This window comes from Crotalus tigris, unplaced genomic scaffold, assembly GCF_016545835.1.
Source record: "Crotalus tigris isolate CLP2741 ecotype Arizona unplaced genomic scaffold, ASM1654583v1 scf7180000020823.416525, whole genome shotgun sequence".
Classification (NCBI taxonomy): domain Eukaryota; kingdom Metazoa; phylum Chordata; class Lepidosauria; order Squamata; family Viperidae; genus Crotalus; species Crotalus tigris.
In genome coordinates, this window is record NW_024098200.1 from 3853 (window position 1) to 24095 (window position 20243).

At 43.5% G+C, this 20243-nt stretch overlaps 1 protein-coding gene across 1 annotated transcript in view; it reads right to left on the minus strand.

Moving 5' to 3' along the window:
- Positions 1 to 14626: 14626 nt before the first annotated feature.
- YPEL2 (yippee like 2) overlaps positions 14627 to 20243 on the minus strand; it is an 83786-nt gene continuing 78169 nt past the window's right edge. Inside the window, exon 5 of the mRNA XM_039368553.1 lies at positions 14627 to 16983. Within this exon, the coding sequence (XP_039224487.1) occupies positions 16894 to 16983 (90 nt within the window). The 3' untranslated portion in view covers positions 14627 to 16893. The remainder of the gene's footprint in view (positions 16984 to 20243) is intronic.

Below are 20243 nucleotides of genomic sequence, written 5' to 3' on the forward strand. Positions count from 1 at the left end.
CCGTGCGCATGCGCGGGTGCTGGCGCGGGAAAAGTAACCCATTTACCCGGGAGTTGCCTATATAAGAGGCTGCGAGGCGTTTGGGCGAGGCTGAAGCCATCTTCCTGTAAGCTGAACGCTGAATAAAAGAAACTGAGAACTCCAGCTGCTTCTCGTGTCTGTTTTCCCGCCACGGACTCAACAGTGACTGTCATAAATAGGAGTCAGTTGCCAAGCCTCTGAATTTAGATCACATGACCAGGGGGATGAAACAGTCATAAGTCATTTTTTTCAGTGCTGTGGTAACTTCAAACGGCCACTAAACGGATGATTATAAGAGTCTCACAAGCAACACTCCCTCTCAATAGGAAGAATATCCGGTCAAACTAAACCAAGATGCTAAGCCGGGGTCTTCCAACTTGGCCCTTTTATGACTTGTGGACTTCAACTCCCAGAATTCCTCAGCCAGGAACACTGGCTAAGGAATTCTGGGAGTTGAAGTCCACAAGCAATAAAAGGGCCAAGTTGGAAGACCTCTGCTTGTGGACTTCAACTCCCAGAATGCCTCAGTCAGCCATTTTGATGAAACCGTGGGCTTAGAGCCAGACCAGGGGTCTTCAAACCTGGCCCTTTTATGACTTGTGGACTTCAACGCCCAGAATTCCTCATTCGGCCATTTTGATGAAACCGTGGGCTTAGAGCCAGACCAGGGGTCTTCAAACTTGGCCCTTTGATGACTTGTGGACTTCAGTTCCCAGAATTCCTCAGCCAGGCACACATGCCTGGCTGAGGAATTCTGGGAGTTGAAGTCCACAAGTCATCAAAGGGCCATGTTTGAAGACCCCTGTTCTGGAGAAAGAGGAAATTGCCCTCATTTAATGAAGGATGCTGGAAGGATTTGGGAGAGGAGAGGCAGGAATTCAACAGATGGAATTTGACTGATTGACTTTCCAGTTGTGAAAACAAGATTTGATGCTGCGCCATAAATCCTTTGCTTCTTCTACAAAACCAGTTGCTGCCTTGTTTGCGTCCCTGGGGAGAAAAAAAATTAAAGGTAGGTGGTTTGCTGGGAGCCCATAGTATGTATTGCATGCATGCTAATAAAATTATGGGCTGTCTTCAAAGTGAGTTGGTTGCTTTCGGTGAGCCAGGTTTGACCACATCCCGAATGAATGGCCCAGCACACAAAACTCACAATCTTTCCTCCCTAGGTTGGCAAGGACCTTAAAGGTTATCGCAGTTTATGAAAGCCATCCATCTTAAAATATGCTGGCAGGAGAATTCACCCATCTTAAAACAATCTGGCTGGGAATTCTGGGAGCGGAAGTCCACCCCTCTTAAATTATGCTAGCTGGGGAATTCTGGGAATGGAAGTCCACCCATCTTAAAGCAATCTGGCTGGGGAATTCTGGGAGTGGAAGGTCACCCATCTTAAAGCAGGCTGGCTGGGGAATTCTGGGAGTGGAAGTCCACCCATCCTAAGGTTGCCAAGTCTGAGGACCACGGACCTATCCCAACCCCTCATTGTTACAGTGTCCTAGCAGGACTGATCAGTGCATCCAGTGACTATTTAAACACATTTAATAAAGGAAAGTTCCTTTGTATTCAGAACCACTCATTCCACTATGCCAGAAATGTCAGAAGTAAATCTTCATCCTGGTTCATTCAAGCCGGGAATAAATAAGCAACATGGCAACTGCTTTGGGAAGAAGGTTACAGTTTATTGAAGAAGCAGAAAGATGGTCCTTGCAGGAAGGAGCAGAGGAGAGGAAAGAGGGAGAGCACATGGGCAGTAGGTTTTTATACCCTCTAGCCTTGTTTGGAATAGTTTCCTGTTCCGGTGGCATGAACTTTGAGGCTATTTCTGAGTGTTTTTCTGGGCCTTGATATCTGTGGTTTAATCCTATTATCATATCCTGCTTCCCAGGTGATGGGGCTAATGACTCCTAGAGTTTGGGTGGGGTGTGCAGATGTTCTCTTTGTCTTCTTGATTGCCCTGGCTTCAACTTTCTGATGGTTTTACATCTGCATTTGTATGGGGCTAGCTCTTGCTTGGGGCAGAGAGATAGCTTTGGGGCCAGATTTGGTTTAAAAAAAAAAAAATCCTTTGGAGGAAAAATATATTTTTCTGCCCTTTTAATATTTCCTTCTCTGGGCTAACTTCCCTCAGAACAGCTGACACCCACAGGAAATTCTTCCCAATCGTTAGTCCAATAATCCCCTTTCCTGCACTGTACTTTGAGCTTTCATTCAAGTCCTACGGCTCACGCTTTTAGCAGAGGGCAGAACGCCTGGAAATTCCAGAGCTTGCGGAGGGCGCCAGTTTGCAGAAGCTCTCCCACCCTCTCTTTTGCAAGATTGGCTCTAAATCTAAGCGACGCTGGCTGTCCTTGTCCGTGCAATATCTAATTTCTGAATCTGTGCCACCGTGTTAGGGGCCAGGAATGCCTCCAACACAGCAATCTCTGACAGCATCCTGGAAGACTTGAAATGTGGGCTAAACAGAACCACCTCGTGCTGGTGAGAACATCATCAGGCGCTGGGAAAGGACCACAAGGACTAAGGATAGTGCAGCCCGCTGGGGAAGGGGAAGGCTAAGTGGTAAAACTCAGGCCCCGATCCCCGAGCGTGTAAACCCCACCGTCTTTCCTAAGCCTTCCTTCAATATATAGTATTTCATTTTGGGCTGAAAACCCCTCTCAGTTTCGAATACAGGTAGTTCTCTACTTACGACCACAACTGAGCCCAAAATTTCTGTTGCTAAGCCTACGTCCTTTCTTGCCACAAACTGTTAGGCAAATCCCTGCTGTTGTGAAGTCAGTTAGTGACCTGGTTGTTAAGTGAATCCGATTTCCTCGTTGACTTTGCTTGTCACAAAAGGGGATCACGTGACCCTCCCGGGACACTGCAACCGTCGTAAGTATGAATTTTGATCCCACGACACTGGGAACGCTGCAACGGTCGTCAATTTGAGAAATGGTCCTAAGTCACTTTTTTCAACGATGTAACTTTGAACGGTCACTAAACGAACTGTTGTAAGTCAAGGGCTGCCTGTAGAGGGCAAGGGGTAGACAGAGCTATCTATAAAGTAATTCCTGAATGCCACAAAGGACCTAAACTTAATTTCGTATTCCATTTTAATTGAACTGAAATATACTTTGTAATGCAACTTTAAACCAGAGCGGTGAAAAAGTGCAGCCCATCAGCCAGCAGGGGACAAAAATATCACTCTTGTTTTGGTGGCGTTTGGAGAGAAAGGGATAAGAGGCCGAAAATGACTTTTTCAGTCCTTCCCACATCTAAGGCGTCGATCCCCCCTCCCTTCTTTTATCTGATTATGTGCCAGTAACTCAGTAACTGCATTCTAAGTGGACCTAAAGCATCTGTTTACAATACAATATCTGATTTCTACTCCGTCTGGTTTCGTTTCCACCCAGCAATGCTATATTTAAATATCTTTGTGGTTGGATTTGCACTTTTCCTTCAGCTGATAATAGACTATTTTATAACCAACGACCAAGATCTCAAGAGCTTGTGCTAATGTTCCTGGGGCTATTTCTGGACAAGATGTTTGGCTTTTGAGTATAAATAGCAGGCTGGAGTATTTATCCCCCCCCCCTCCAAGATAGGTGTACGTTAGGAGTAGAAGCCAAGCAGAAATAACTAAAAGGTCAGTGAAAGGAGAGTGTGGCCACTAAACAGAACCAGTGTGGTCTAAATATCTCCAAATAAATTGAAAGCACGGTGGGGGACTGTAGGGTGAGGTCAAAAAAGTCAAGATGGCAGCTGCAATTGAAGGTCTGCCTGGTCTTTTTGTGTATAATAACAATAACAACAAAGTTGGAAGGGACCTTGGAGGTCATCTAGTCCAACCCCCTGCTCAGGCAGGAAACCTTATACCAGTGATGGCGAACCTTTCAGAGACCGAGTGCCCAAACTGCAACCCAAAACCCACTTATGCATTGTCGAGTGCCGGGTGGGTGTGGCCCATTGGGTGGGCGTGGCTGCCGTGGTAACGGCAGACTGGGTGGGACTAAAAAGTTCAATCAATCAATTCCAACTTTGCAAGATCTTTTTTTTTCCCGCGAGAAGTTGAAATTGACTGATTGAACCAATGGCGGAGGCCTAAAGCGAAAAGGTTTTATAAAACCCAGCTGAAGGCGTAGGACTGGGGTGACGGTGCACATGCCCACAGAGAGGGCTCTGCGTGCCGCCTCTGGCACCCGTGCCATAGGTTCGCCACCACGGCCCTATACCATTTCAGACAAATGGATGTCCAGTCTCTTCTTACAAACTTCATGCACCTATTGTGGTCAAGTTGCCCTACTTCAGATCCAGGAAGGATTACATCCCATTCACCCAGCACTGGTTCCCAGCAGGCTTTGCACCTGTTGTTGACACATTTTTAACTTCTCCAGAGCTTGGTTGTCATTTCCAAGAATTAAGCACTTAGATCTTGTTACAGAGCCTAACACTCGGGAAGCTTAAAGAAGGTGTTAGCTGTGCAGCACAATGTGTGTGTAGCCGGAAGGACTAGAATAGAATAGAATAGAATAGAATAGAAAATATGGAATGGAATGGAGTAGGAATAGGAATAGGATAGAATAGAAAATATGGAATGGAATGGAGTAGGAATAGGAATAGGATAGAATAGAAAATATGGAATGGAATGGAGTAGGAATAGGAATAGGAATAGAATAGAATAGAATCAGGAAGAAGAATAGAATGGAATGGAATGGAATAGAATGGAATAGAATAGAATAGAATAGAATAGAATAGAATAGAATAGAATAGAATAGAATAGAATAGAATAGAATAGAATAGAATAGAGCTGGAAGGAACCTTGGCGGTCTTCTAATCCAACCTATACCATCAAATCAAATCAAATCAAGCTTATAGTTCAGGCGTCTTCAAACTTGGCAACTTTAAGATTTGTGGACTTCAACTCCCAGAATTCCTCAGCCAGCCAAGTCTGGCTGAGGAATTCTGAGAGTTGAAGTCCACAAATCTTAAAGTTGCCAAGTTTGAAGACCGTTGCTGTAGGATTTCAGTAAAAGTCCAAACTGCCTGCTTCGTTTGATGTCCCCAATTATTCAGGAGGTTGAAAACTTGCGGTTTGTGTGCCACTTATTATTTGTATTCTACCTTTATTAGTTTTTACAAGTTACTCAAGGCAGCGAATATATCTAATACTCATTCCTTCTTCTATTTTCTGCACAATAACCCTGTGAGGTGGACTGGGCTGAGAGACACTGACTAGCCCAAAGTCATCCAGCTGGCTTTCATGCCTAAGGTGGGACTAGGACTCACCATCTCCTGGTGACTGGCCCAAAGTCACCCCGTTGGTTTTCATGGCTAAGGTGGTACTAGAACTCACTATATCCTAGTGATTCACCTAAAGTCAGCCAGCTGGCTTTCATAGCTAAGATGGGACTAGACCAGGGCTTTTCAAACAGTGGTACGGGTACCACCTGTGGTACATTGGCACCTGGCAGGTGGTATGCAACCATCCTAGAAAAGTAGTAGCGGGGGAGGGGAATGAGCTGAACCGGTGGCAGCACCGCACAAGCCTGAGTGAGAGACGGCTGGAGCTGCAGGGCTGTCAGGGCTCAGCGGAAGCGCCAGGATCAGTGCCGCTTTCCAGCTGATCGGTGCTTCTTCTGGGCTGTCAGGGCTCAGCGGAAGCACCAGGGCACTGCCAGTCTCCAGCTGGAGCTCGGCGTGATCCTGGTGCTTCTGCTGAGCCCTGAAGAAGCACCAATCAGCTGGAAAGCAGCACTGATCCTGGCGCTTCTGCTGAGCCCAGAAGAAGCGCCGATCAGCTGGAATGTTGCAGCATCTCCAGGGTCTTGTGATTTACATTCAGATGCTTGCCAACTGATTCATATTTATGACAGTCAGTGTCCCAGGGTCATGTGAAATGACCAAAACCTGCTGCAACCACCCAGCAAATGGGGGAATAAAAACCAAACACCCCCCACCTCACCCCCTCTGCCAATCCTCAACAGAAATGCTCACAACAATGAAAACTTCGGACAGGAGGAAGAGTGCCGCCAGGCGGGCAGGCAGGTGTCTTGCTTGGCTGTGGCTTAGGGGGCACTTTTTTCAGTGCCACTGTAACTTCGAACAGTCACTAAGCGAACTGTTGTAAGTCGAGGACTACCTGTACTCACTTTTTTCCTTTTTTTTTTTTGGTCATTAAGTTTTTGACACCTTACTAGGCGACTGGTGGTACTCAGATGTTGCCATATCCTAAAAGTGGTACAATGGGTGAAAAGGTTGAAAAGCCCTGGACTAGAACTCCCAGTCTTCTAGTAACTGGCCTAAAGTCAGCCAGCTGGTTTTCATGGCTAAGGAGGCACTAGAACTCCCAGTCTCCTAGGAACTGACCTGAAGTCAGCCAGCTGGCTTTCATAGCTAAGGTGGGACTAGAACTCCCAGTCTCCTAATATGGCCTAAAGTCAGCCAACTGGTTTTCATGGCTAAGGAGGCACTAGAACTCCCAGTCTCCTAGTAACTGACCTGAAGTCAGCCAGCTGCCTTTCATAGCTAAGGCAGGACTAGCACTCAAGAGTCTCCTGGCGTTTGGTCCAAAGTCACCCAGCTGGTTTGCGTGCCTAAAGCATGGCTAGAACTCACCATCTCCTGATTTCTAGCATGGTGCCTTGACCACTAGACCAAACTGGCTCTCTGTGATTACACATTGCTCTTGGTTGAACAAGCCACAACTGGCTGTAAAGTCACACATCAGCCAAAACTCAAGACACCTTGCAACTTAGCGGATTGCGGGCACCAGCACGGAACTGTTTCAATTACTACCCGTGTCTCAATTTTCCAACTTCCCTATAACCACGAGCCACCCACAATGATGGTTTCTTGATAGATTAGGTATCAACAACATCGAGATTCATTTTGTCCAGAAAGATCTGTTCCCAACCTGGTCCTTCAGAATTTTTTCTTTTTTAAATCTTTTTATTATTTTCTTTTTTTTCACTGTACACCATACACCAAAACAAACTGAAAATACATAAACATAAATCTTTTCGTTTAACAGAACAGTGCTGTACATTTTAACCATTCTTTACATCTTATTTACATTTTATTTACATCATTAATTGTATCTTTTTCTTTCTCTGTTCTAGCCAATTATAACATTTATTCCAAATTTCATAAAATTCTGTCGCCTCCTCGTCTTTTAATTCTAACGTTAAGTTTATTCATTTCTGCGCATTCCAAGATTTTATACATAATCATGTCATTTGTGGGTATATTTTCACTCTTCCAACATTGAGCATATGCTCTACGCACTGCAGTCAATATATGTATAATGATGTGTTGGAGTTGTTTTTCAATCTTTGAATTTATTATGCCCAAAAATTAATTCCGGTTTGAAGTCCATTCTGAAGTCCTTCAGAATTTCTAATGGTGTTCCCATCACGGCTATAACAGAGTCCTTCCACCTGGCTGTAGATTGTGCTCTTCTCTCGTTCTCTGTTTTTTCCACCACGATGGACTTCTGAAGTCAATCATGTTCCTGCTATGGAAGGAGAACTCCAAAATATTTGGGAAAATTTATTCTTTTCTCCCCTCCTCTTTTTTTTTTTTTTTTTTTTGGCCAGCAATGTTGCACAAAGCCATGCAGGATCCAGGAGATGTATCTTCCGTCGCCATGGAAACAGTGTGGTACCCAAAGAGGGAGTCCTTCCTCTTGTTGCCATGGGAACAAAGAAGCAACCGAGCAGATGAGAAAGCACCTGATGGCCTAAAAAACAACAACTCAGCCTTGGGATGAGAAAAGTGAGGTTCTATGGCTTTGGGAACCGTTATTTCCAACATGGAAAGAGGTCCACCTTGGCTCGTGTCAGCCCTACAGTTGTCAGCTAATTACGGAATATAGTTTTTTGTTTATTCCTTTCAGCATACAAGAGATAGGACTGATTAAAACCATCACTTGTAAAGATTTCTGAGGTGAAGATGCTGTCCTATCTGAAATAACATCTGGATTTTCTGTAACTGCAGGATCACTGTGTCCACCATCTCCAGCTGGTGCTACCTTTGTCTATGCCAGGGGTAGGCAACCTTGGCTCTTTTATGATTTGTGCACTTCATCTCCCAGAATTACTGAGCCAACCTTGGCTCTTTTATGACTCGTGCACTTCAACTCCCAGAATTCCTGAGCCAGCCATGCTGAGGGGAAAGGGAAAAGTTTCCAAGCTGAGCCATGCTGGCCCAGGAATTCTGGGAGTTGAAGTCCACGAGTCATAAAAGAGCCAAGGTTGCCTACCCCTGGGCTATGCGGTAGTGCAGTAGATAGGAAATATGTGCAGGTATAGGTATCCTCAATTTACAACCATTTCCTTAGTGACTGTTCAAAGTTACAACGGCACTGGAAAAAAAAGACTTATGACCATTTTTCACACTTAACGACCATTGAAGCTTCCCCGTGGTCACATGATCAAGATTAGGGTGCTTGGCAACTGGCATGTACTTATGACGGTTGCAGTGTTATGTGATCACCGTTTGTGACCTTCCCAGCTGGCTTCCAACAAGCAAATTCCAATAGGGGAAGCCAGATTCACTTAACCACCACAGGATTCACTGAACAAGTGCCGTGATTTGCTTAACAACTGGCAAAAAAGGCTTCCAGTTTTGCGCAGTAGTGCAGCAGCTGAGGGTTCGCGGGGCTGCGCACCCTACAGCCAATTTCTGCCTGCTTGGGGACCCTAAACGGGCCTGAGGTTGTTCCGTAGAGGCAACAAAGAAGGAAGACCTGCTGATTGTGGAGAGATGGTGGTCGATCCGATTGGTTCGGGAAAAGCCCTCCAGAAACTAGCAGGAGAAAGGCTAGCTTAACTTCAGATTCTAGCCCAGGGGTCTTCAAACCTGGCCCTTTTATGACTTGTGGACTTCAACTCCCAGAATTCCTCAGCCAGGCATGCTGGCTGAGGAATTCTGGGAGTTGAAGTCCACAAGTCATAAAAGGGCCAGGTTTGAAGACCCCTGGTTTAGCCCAAGCTACAAGCAGTTGAAGCCCAAAAGCACCAATTTAAGCTGACTGTAAACAACGTGTTTGAAACTAGATAAGAACAGTGATTTTTCTTTCTATTTAAAAATTGATTACCTGGAAAAAAAGAAAAAGGAAAACCCCAAGAAGCAAAAAGCCTCCAAAAGTGAGGAGGGGGATCTTTGCCCCACCCTTCTACAAATGGAAGCGGCAAATTAAACTTTTCAGAGGGAACAGAAATATACTGAAATGAAATGAATATAAGTCTAAGACCATTTTTTCCTGTGGTGGTTAAGTGACTACGGCGGTCATAAAGTGAATGTTGTGGCCGTTAAGTGAACCCCTTGTTTGCTATGGGGTGATTTTTGTCAGAGACTAGACGTAAATGCCGCTTTCCAGGAAAAATGTCATAAATAGCAGTCATGTGACCACAGGGCACAGCAAAGCAGGCCAGTTAAGTGCCTAAAATGCAGTCACATGACCACAGGGGGCGGGTCTAACATCAGAGGTTCAAAACTAGGCCCTAAGCCCCTCTGGGGAGATCTGTCATAACTTTGACTGCTAAGCAACCAGTCGTAAATTGAGAATTACCTGTACTCTTTGGGGAAGGATACCCATACAGGGTCAAAAAAGTCAGTATGGCAGCCTCAACCATGCAATCAAACACGTGCCCCTTTTTATTCTAAATATTAATAAGGAAGGGGCTTCAGCTGGATAATTTGGGCTTCTATCTTGCCCTTTGTGACCCTTTGTAGACCCCTACTTTTTGGGGAGTAATTTTTTTTTTAAAAAATGGATTTACAGGTAGACCACAACTGAACCCAAAATTTCTGTTGCTGAGACAGTGGTTAAGTGAATTTTGTCCCGTTTTACGACCTTTCTTGCCACTGTTGCTAAGTGAATCACTGAAGTTGTTCAGTTAGTAACCTGGTTGTTAAGTGAATCTGGCTTTGCTCGTCAGAAGGTCGCAAAAGGGGATCACGTGATCCCCCCCCCAGGACACTGTGACCGTCATAAATATGAGTGAGTTGCCATGCCTCTGAATTTTGATCACGTGACCGCGGGAATGCTGCAAATGGTTGTGTGAAAAAACGGTCACAGGCCACTTTGTCAGCGCTGTTGCAATTTCAAAGTCACTAAACGAGGACTAGCTGCAACATCAAAATTGTTCTTTCTTCCCTCCCGCCTGAAAATCATGACAAAGGTGGTTTTTTTTAATATTTGAAAACATTTTATTTTTCTTTCAAATGAGCACCAACATAGGTTGTAAATCAGACAAAACAATGCTCCTTTCCTTCTAATACTGAAGTAGTATGTATAATATGCCAACGTGTGACACGGTTTAAAACAAATTAGGCCATTTAAAAAAAAACAGACAGACAAGTAAACATTTATCACTAAAGCAAAATGAAACCTGAAGAAATTGTCAAACAAATAAAATACCAATAAAATAAAACTGAGATTTTTTTTTTAAATATTAAAGTATAAAGTATACACAGTTCTGTAAACACAAAAGATGTCCAACATGATGGGCTGGTATTAGAAATATAGTCTCTTCATTTAGGGAAAGGATAAAGATATCCATTATACTTTTGCAAGAATAATATCATTTATCTGCACCACCATGCAGAGTTTATTTATTTTTAAGTTAAAAACCGTTCCTTTTTTTCCCTTAACGTCTTTCCGGCTCTCTATTTCTGTTTTTTTTTTAAATATTATTAATTTAAAATACAATTCCTGAATGTTTTACATAGGATTAACAGATAGTTTTAGCCAAAGAAACGGACTCAGATGGAAGCAGAAAAACAGTGATTCATCTTCCACCCATGAAATGATGCTACGAAATGTATATTTAGCACACAGTTATCTCGGGGCCCAAAACACACACCCCAAATGACGATTTCATTTTGAAAGGGGTGTGTGCGTGCGTGTCCGTGTGTACCACAAACTGTGAAGACTACAGGGAAGGAGACCAACGGTAACATTTACACAAAGCACAATTCAGTAGCTGGTGTTGTTGGTCCGCTTTAACATTTGATCAAAAATCAGACACTTTGGAAAGGAGAAAAAAAAATAAAGTGTGTGTTTTGGTAGTGAGGTGAAACACAGACGATTTACTGGGGTGCAAAGGTTTTACCAGGATTTGGGGGGGGGGTTGGGAAAAGGTCCTCTGATACAGTAGTTGGGTAGAAAGAAGGACACTCCAAACTTTTATCTCCAGATACTATTTCTGTATTTTACACATCAGTTTGACCCAACAGAAACTTCACTGGGACAAAGTTTTAATTACCTCAGGCCTAGAAATGCTGATTTTGGAGGCCACCAAAGGAACAGGGTCAAGGGTCTTCCCTTCACCCCCAGATTGAAGAACCAGGATTGCTAATGCATATTCAAACCGGTTTCTGATCTAAAACAAACAAAACAAAAGCTAGGAACTATGGAAACCTGGTTTATGTCAAAGCAGTTAGTGCGACAATTTGTGCTGCCTTGCTACATTGCCTGCGCCTGGAAAACCAGTTTGGGAAAACACAGTTCTGTTCCAGTATTTCTCTAGCTTGGTTGCTTTTTAAGAGGTATGGACCAACTCCCAGAATTCTCCGTGCTGGCTGGGGCATGCTGGGAGTTGAAGTACACATGCCTTTTAAAGGGGCCAAGTTTAGAAAAACTGTATGAGGCTGACAAAGAGTTTTGTAAACAGCTCCCTGGTATAAACCAGCGGGTTAGGATGGTAAGACCCATTCACAGCTTAGTGGATTTTTCTACACAACGGCAGCCATGAGGAGGAAAAAAAATGAAAGGAGAAGATACATTCTTTGGTTTGGATTAAGATATTGGAGAGACCTGTAGGATTTTCCTTGTCCAGGGCAGAAAACTGACATGGGGACTCCCTTTTCTCCAACTTGCTTGCAGTAGTAATATTGCAGTAAAAATAAGAACATTGCAACATGTTCTTTCACTGCAATAAATTGCAGTAAACACAAGAACAACTCCCCATCAAATAAATAACAGTCCCTTGCATTGGCCTGGAAATTAAAAAAAAAAAGTTTTTACACAGCAAGCTGCAAGCCCTGAGAGAGAAAAAAACACAGAAAGGAATTAAAGCTTCCCAGAGTGCCCATGCCTCCATTAAAGCAGGGTTTTTCAGCTTTGGCCATTTTAAGAGGCGTGGACTCCAACTCCCAGAATTCCGCAGCCAGCTTGGGGAATTCTGGGAGTTGAGGTCCACTCCTCTTAAAGCAGTGGTCTTCAAACTTGGCCCTTTTACGACTTGTGGATTTCAACTCCCAGAATTCCTCAGCCAGGCACGCTGGCTGAAGAATTCTGGGAGTTGAAGTCCACAAGTCGTAAAAGGGCCAAGTTGCTTGTGGACTTCAACTCCCAGAATTCCTCAGCCAGGCACGCTGGCTGAGGAATTCTGGGAGTTGAAGTCCACAAGTCGTAAAAGGGCTGAGTTTGAAGACCCCTGTCTTAAAGATTCCAAGTTTGAAAAACACGGATTGAAAAGGAAAAGAAAAGATGATTGGGGTGGCTCCACATTGTCAATGCACTCTCCGCTACGAAGGTTTTGAATCTATTGATTCAAGGGTTTTGAATCTATTGATCCTAATAGTTATCATGCCAAAAGGGGGCCTCAATCAGAAGCAAGTTTAATCAGAAGACATATTTGTTGTATGCCACCCGAACTGCCTTCGTTCCTCTTAACTAGCTGGCCACCTCAGGAATGGCAAACAACACCGTCCCGTCACCAGTGGAGAACGTAGGCCTCAGTTTCCACCCAGCTGTCTTTTAGGCAAGGATTGAGAAGAACTCTCCTCTACCTGAACTGAAGGATGATCTAGAACTGAAGTCTAGAAGTGTCCAACTTCCCAAAGGCCTGAATGGCTCCTCTTATGAAAGCTGGATTACAAATTAATACCCTGGGCTGACCTGTAGGATTTACTATTGATACGTTGGGTCTGCACCCATGGAGATGTCTTGACTGAGAGAGGAACCTTAGATGGTTGAGCACCATTTTTGGAAGCTACGACCATCACGGTCCTGGTGAAGAAATCTCACCTTTTCCCTCCAATAAATAAGCTACGTTCACTTGCTCCAAAACATAACCGGACACGGTGCACCGAAATCACCATCGTAGTCAAAGGTCCACCGCACCATCTCAGAAGCTGAAGGATACTACCATTTTTAAGGATTGTCTTCTATCCCGCCATCTCAGCCACTTTTAAGAGGGGTGGACTTCAACTCCCCAAATTTCCCAGCTGGCTCTGGTTGCGGAATTCTGGGAGTTGAAGTCCACCCACCTTAAAAGTTGCGGCGATAGTGAGAAACACTGCGCTATCCAGATAAGGAAGATCAAGTACTGAGGTTATAGAGCTAGGCTGTGGTATTGGTGTCCATCCCGAAGACACAAGTGTGCCTGATGCTGGTTTCCCTCTGCAACAAATCATAATAACCAAAGGGACCGGCATCTTGTTCTGCAATTTGGGGATATTTTTCTGCCATACTTTTCTTGAACAATTGATAACGAGCCCTGGAAATTCTGGATTTTACCAGAGCCTCGGGCTCAAGGATGCAAAACCGTGATGAGGTTTAATGTTAGCTTAGGGTTATCTGTAGTTAGGCCAAGCTGTAGCCAACTGATACCCTATGCCCCTGGAAACAACTCAACATTTGTTCCTGTCTGATTCCTACTGAAGTTGTGACAAATTAGCCCTTCTATATGCTATTTCTCAATTTTTAATCTGAAATACCTTTTAGGACCTAAACTTGTATTTGTTTTTTTTTAACTATTTTGCAAGGAGTTCAGGATTGCACAAAGGGTGCTCTTTTAATTCTTCTGATCTTCCTAAAACAGGAGTCTTCAACCTTGGCCCTTTTATGACTTGTGGACTTCAACTCCCAGAATTCCTCAGCCAGGCATGCCAGGCTGAGGAATTCTGGGAGTTGAAGTCCACAAGTCATAAAAGGGCCAAGGTTGAAGACCCCTGTCCTAAAAAATAGGACTGGCTGAGAAGAACTAGCAAATAGTTCAAAGCCACACAAGTAGTCCTATATCTGATCTAAACTTTGAACCCAGAACATCTTATTTTTCAACCGTCTTCACCTACCATACTATATTCTCAAATATTGCTTCCATATTCCTTCGCTGCACAGTCATGTGGACTAGAAACCTCCTTGAAGTTCCATGCTTTGCATCAGTGTTGTTGTTTTAACCCTGGCTACTTGAAGATGCGTGGACTTCAATTCCCAGAATTCTCCATGCTTGATCGGGAACTCTGGGAGTTGAAATCCATAGGTCTTAAAGGGGAAACACCGATGTAGCGATTGATGATTAAGCCCACCCTTTCTTCTTCAATCTCCCCTCTGGAAGCTGGAAACAAGTCTTGGAAGTCAGGTCAGTCTTAACACACCAGCATACTGTTAAATTCCTGAAACATGAAAGTGACAAAATAAAGATCCCCCACCCAGTCTCTATCTGTGGGACCATCCAATTCATCTTCCGGCTCTCTCATTTTTCTGCTAATCTGGGTATTATTCCTCCCAAAAAGGGCTCTAAAGAGACACCCAAACAACAGTCAAAAAAATCAGAACTTATTTTTTCTCTTCCAGTTACAGAATGTTTCTCTCTCTCTCTAACGTGGGCTATTTTTTTTTTTTGCCCTCCAGAGGATTCCAAAAGGAACTATTTCCACCCCCTGGCAAATGAAAACGAAGGAAAAAAAAAAACAGACTAGGAAAAAAATAACAATAATCGAGGGAGATTAAAGTCAATGCCGTTCAGATTAGCCCTGTATTACATGTCGGGTCAAAGGGCAGAAGAGTTTCAGGCCATTATTGACCCATCCTATAAAATACAACAGGAATTGGAGGACATTGGGGAGGGGGGAACAGAAACACAGCCCTAGAATTTTTCCAAGAATTGTCCCAAGGTCCTTCAGCCTCTCATCTGACCCCAAAGCTCTCCTTGAACCCAACAGGAGTGACTTCCAGGAAAGCGTTGCCTTGGATAAGTCTACCTCCAGACTTCAGTTTATCCACAGCGTCATTCAGACTTATCTCCTGCAAAGCTGGAGAGACAATTAAATCCTTAGCTAGGTCAGTGGGGCAAAGATAGCTTTTAAGCCACCCAGAGACATACGTCAGGGATTTCTCCAGCTTTGCAACCTGGGAAACTGGATCCCTTTCCGACAAGCTTCTGAACCTCAACGATCAGATCCAACAAAGGACCACCATGCATGCTCAACCTTCTGGCTGGGTCCTCTTCTGATCAGCCAGGAGGGTTAAGAGAAGATGGAGATGTTAGTGACAGGAATGGCTGCCCCGCTCCCTATTATAAAGTTATTTATTCTATTTATTTTTTCTAATCACAGAGAACACGATGCTTTCTTTCAGCGCAAAATGACTTTTCGGCCAAGTCTGGTTTATGCTCTTTAGTGGAAGCGACCAGCCCTTTTGATTTTGTTGTTAGCAACGCCACCCAAATTATTATTGTTGTGTGCAAGGAGCATCCTCCACAAAGTAGGATCTCAAGAGACCCAATTTCCTACTGTCGCGTGCAAGAACATCCTCAACAAAGTAGGAGCTAACCACCAGAGCTAAACCTCTGGAAGGCCACTGAGGAGAAAGGTGGTGGCTGAGATGCAGGAAGTGGGAAGCAAAAGCGTACTTCTCAACCCTTCCAAAACAGGAGTGAAGGAATGGATGGAACCGGAGGAGATGGTTCCCAGGTCCTACTGGTTCACCCAAATTTGAACACTTTCAGCCTCTGGAATATTGCCTTTGCACCATGTGGTGGCCAAAGTCTGCTCTCCTGTGTGAGGAGAAGCTCTGAAAAACGACAAGGCCGAGAACCATGCTTTGAAGCTGCAACTTCAACGTCTAGATGTCCCACAGCAATAGTTAAGATTTGACAGGCATTGCTAAGACCTGGACATCCGTTAAGTAGGCACAGAGTCCCTTTTACCTTCACCTCTATGTTCTGCTTGCCTCCCCCATTTCTCCCTGACCTCCTTTTTACTTTACACACAATCCATGCATCCTTGAGGAACTTCAATTGTGTGATGCTAGATTTACAGTCCAAAAAAAAACCCCCCACACAGACACACATCCCAGGCAATCAGGCTTATCTCTGCAGAGTTTTGGGGTGGGCTAACTCTCCAGAAACCAAAGATGTTAAAACATCCCTTACCTCTTTCTTTTCAACGAGCTTAGCAAAAAGACAAGATTTAAAAAAAAAAAAAAAACCACCTCAAGTCCAAAAAGACACGGATATTTGGTTTGAGAATACCAGAACTAGCTAGCCTAAAATTAGGAGGCCTACATTTTTTTTGAGACTCAGAGAAATAGGCAGGCATGAGGTGTATATATCTCTTTTTACAGTCCACGAGTTTCAAGCCATGGTTTGTCAGGATTTAAAAGGACAAAGGGCAGAGAGAAACACTATTCGATCTTTCTCATCCGTCCCACAACCCAAAGCGCCGATTTCCCCCTCATGAACCATAAACTTTGACTTTAGTTCCCCCCAAAAATGCAATCTTCAGTTTCTACTGAGACATAAGTTGCGAAATGGTTTGGCATTGGGTTCATTCCTTGCCTTTGTCACTGTTTAAAAAACAAAACAAAACCACACAACACAACACAATGCCAGAACAGTGAAAGAGGAAGACTAGAGGACCCTAACTTGAGGTTGACTCACAAACAAGATACGAAAAGCAAAGAGACAAGAGGGACAGCCGGTCGCCAGTCAAGATGGCAGAGGGGTGTGCAAGGAAGTGTGTCTTAGTACGACAACAAAGCCCTCCGGATGCATGGGACCCAGCGAGTGCCAATCACTTGCTCGCTCTCGGAGATAAAATGTTCAGTCGGAAGAGTGAACGCTTGCGTGGATCGGTCGACATTCTTCTCCCGGCTGGTCAATCCCAGCCGTTATCTTTGATCATGTGAGCTAATTCGATGATGTATTTGCCTTCTTTATATTTCTGACTGCTCTCAAAGGCGTGTTCCTTTTAAGCAAAACAACAACAACAACAAAAAAAAACACGTAAATCTGGAATGGAGATGCATTTAAAGAGTGACGTTTCAATTTCCCTTAAAACCTTCACAGGGCAGTTTCAAAGGCGCTTTGTCAAAAAGGCAACTGGACTGGGTTTTTTTTCCCCCTTTGAGGAGGAGGAAGAAGAGGTTTCACTTCTCATTCCAAGAAGCTTCATCGGGTTCTGCCAGGATGGTGAGGGGGGGCTAGAGAGGGATTAGAAGGGTGGGGGTTTGGAAGGATCATTTTTCCTTTTTTTATAGATTTTATTAGTTTTTATAGGGTTAGGGATAAGGTGGGGTCGGGATTGGAGTTGGGGTTAGGGTTTTTCCAAATAACATTTAGCAAACAGCATAATGTCTGAGTACATGTATTTAATAATAATAATAATAATAATAATAATAGTAATAATAATAATAATAATGGCATTGACAAATTTACCATTAGTCAATTGCAAAAGGCGGCCTTACTAGGAACTGCTTCCATCTTGTGACAATATCTGTAATACCATCAAACATCCACATCTGCCTATCCCAGGTCCTCGGTAAGGACTCGATAGGTAGACAAAATGCCAAATCCAGTCTGAACATCTGGTTGACTGTGCGATGATCAATAATAATAATAATAATAATAATAATAATAATAATAATAAAGTTAGAAGGAACCTTGGAGGTCATCTAGTCCAACCCCCTGCTCAGGCAGGAAATCCTATACCATTTCGGACAAATGGTTATCCAATCTCTTTTTTAAAAAACCTCCAATGTTGGAGCATTCACAACTTCTGGAGGCAGGTTGTTCCACTGGTTAATTGTTCTAACAGGAAGTTTAGTTCTAGGTTGCTTCTCTCCTGGATTAGTTTCCATCCTTTGCTTCTTATCTTGCCTTCAGAAACTTTTTTTTCTAACATTCATTTAGAAATTGCTGTTTTTTAACTCAGACAATGGTTCTCTGTTCCTTTTTTTCTTTAGATGTGCTGATCTGACGTGTTCATATATCAGTTTCCATTTCCTGATTCCCTTCATAGCCTGATACCTGTTTGGATCCTTTATTTTTTTTAAAAAAAAAAATCAGGATATTAAAACATATTTGAGATCAGAGCCATGGCAGAGAAGAGGTAATGAAAGGATGACTAGGGCTTTAGATGGGCATGCTTGTTCAAGAGAGGTTATTATTTCAGATAAGTCTGGGCTCAATTGAATTATCTCATGAAATCACCACTAGATTCCTGACAGGAACCCCAAACAGGAATCAAGAGTTTATTCATTCTAGACTGAATTAATCTGTGCATAGAGACTGCACACATGTCTTCAGTCCAAGATAATAATAATAATAAAGTTGGAAGGGACCTTGGAGTTCATCTAGTCCAAACCCCTGCTCAGGCAGGAAACCCTACACCATTTCAGACAAATGGCTGTCCAGTCTCTTCTTAAAAACTTCCCGTGTTGGAGCATTCACCGCTTCTGGAGGCAGGTGGTTAATTGTTCTCACTGTCAGGAAGTTTCTCCTTAGTTCTAGATTGCTTCTCTCCTTGATGAGTTTCCATCCTTTGCTTCTTGTCCTGCCTTCAGGTGCTTTGGAGAATAGCTTGACTCCCTCTTCTTTGGGGCAGTCCCTGAGATATTGGATCACTGCTATCATGTCCCCCCTCGTCCTTCTCTTCATTAAACTAGACATACCCAATTCCAGCAACCGTTCCTTATAGGTTTTAGCCTCCAACCCCCTGATCATCTTTGTTGCTCTTCTCTGCACTCTTTCTAGAGTCTTAACATCTTTTTTACATTGTGGTGACCAAAACTGGATGCCGTATTCCAAGTATGGCCTTACCAAGGCCTTGTAAAGTGGTATTAACACTTCACATGATCTTGATTCTGTCCCTCTGTTAACAGGATCAACAGGATGATGGGTTAATTCCTGAAAAAATCTATGATGTTGACAATGCAGATAGCATTTTTGGTTACACTACAGGGAGTCCTCAACTTACGCCCTTAATTGAGCCCAAAATTTCTGTTGCTAAGTGAGACATTGGTTAAATCAGGTTTGCCCCCTTTTACGACCTTTCTTGCCACAGTTGTTAAGTGAATCACTGCAGTTGTTAAGTGACTCCCCTGGTTCTTAAGTGAATCTGCCTCCCCCATTGACGTTGCTTGTCAGAAGGTCACAAAAGGAGACCACGTGAATCCAGGACTTTGCGCCCGTCATAAATACATGTCAATTCAAGAGTCCGAATTTTGATCATGTGACCAGGGGATGCTGTGATATCATAACTGAAAGGACCAGTCCTAAATCATTTTCCCATGCCATTGTAAGTTGAAACAGTTCCTAAATGGTTGAAAGTTGAGGACCAACTATACAGTATAAGCTATATTAAATATTAAGTCCTGCTTGAAGAATTTTCTGCTCCATTTCAGCCCTGACACCAGTATATTAAGGATGCAAAAGAGGAAAGTTTTTTGGTCATAGCAGTTAGGAGATTTTGGAATGTCCAGAGCAGAGGTCTTCAAACTTGGCCCTTTTCTGACTTGTGGACTTCAACTCCCAGAATTCCTCAGCCAGGCACGCGTGCCTGACTGAGGAATTCTGGGAGTTGAAGTCCACAAGTCAGAAAAGGGCCAAGTTTGAAGACCCCTGGTCCAGAGCATAATATTGTCAGCTTTGGCTTAATTTTAGTGGAAATTGAAAACCGGATAATATATTTAAGCACATTTTGGTCCTAGCACCATTTGATCTAACACAGTGTTTTCAAACTTGGCAACTTTAAGATGAGAGGACTTCAACTCCCAGAATTCCTCAGCCAGCCATGGAAAGTTCTGGGAGTTGAAGTCCACGTATATTGGCTTGGGAATTCTGGAAGTTAAAGTCCACACATGCTGGCTGGGGAATTCTGGGAATTGAAGTCCACACATCTTAAAAGTTGCCAGGTTTGGGGGAAAAAAATCTAATACATCCTTTCTTCTCCAATTCTCAACATCCTGTCAAGGATGGCACAAAGGTCTCACAATAAACTCTGCTGCTCTTTGTGTGCGTGTTGCGATGTCACACCTAGAGGAGCGGCACACTTACATCACGACACTAATTTTGTTGTTTCAATGAAAATATCTGATCCCACCATCTTCTCTCCATCCGGGAGTTGAAGACCAGCCCATCTGGATGGTTCTCGAATTGAGAAAGTTTGATGTATTTTTGTGTGTGTGTGTGAGCGAGGTTGCTTTTTATCCTGTTCTGCTTTTATTC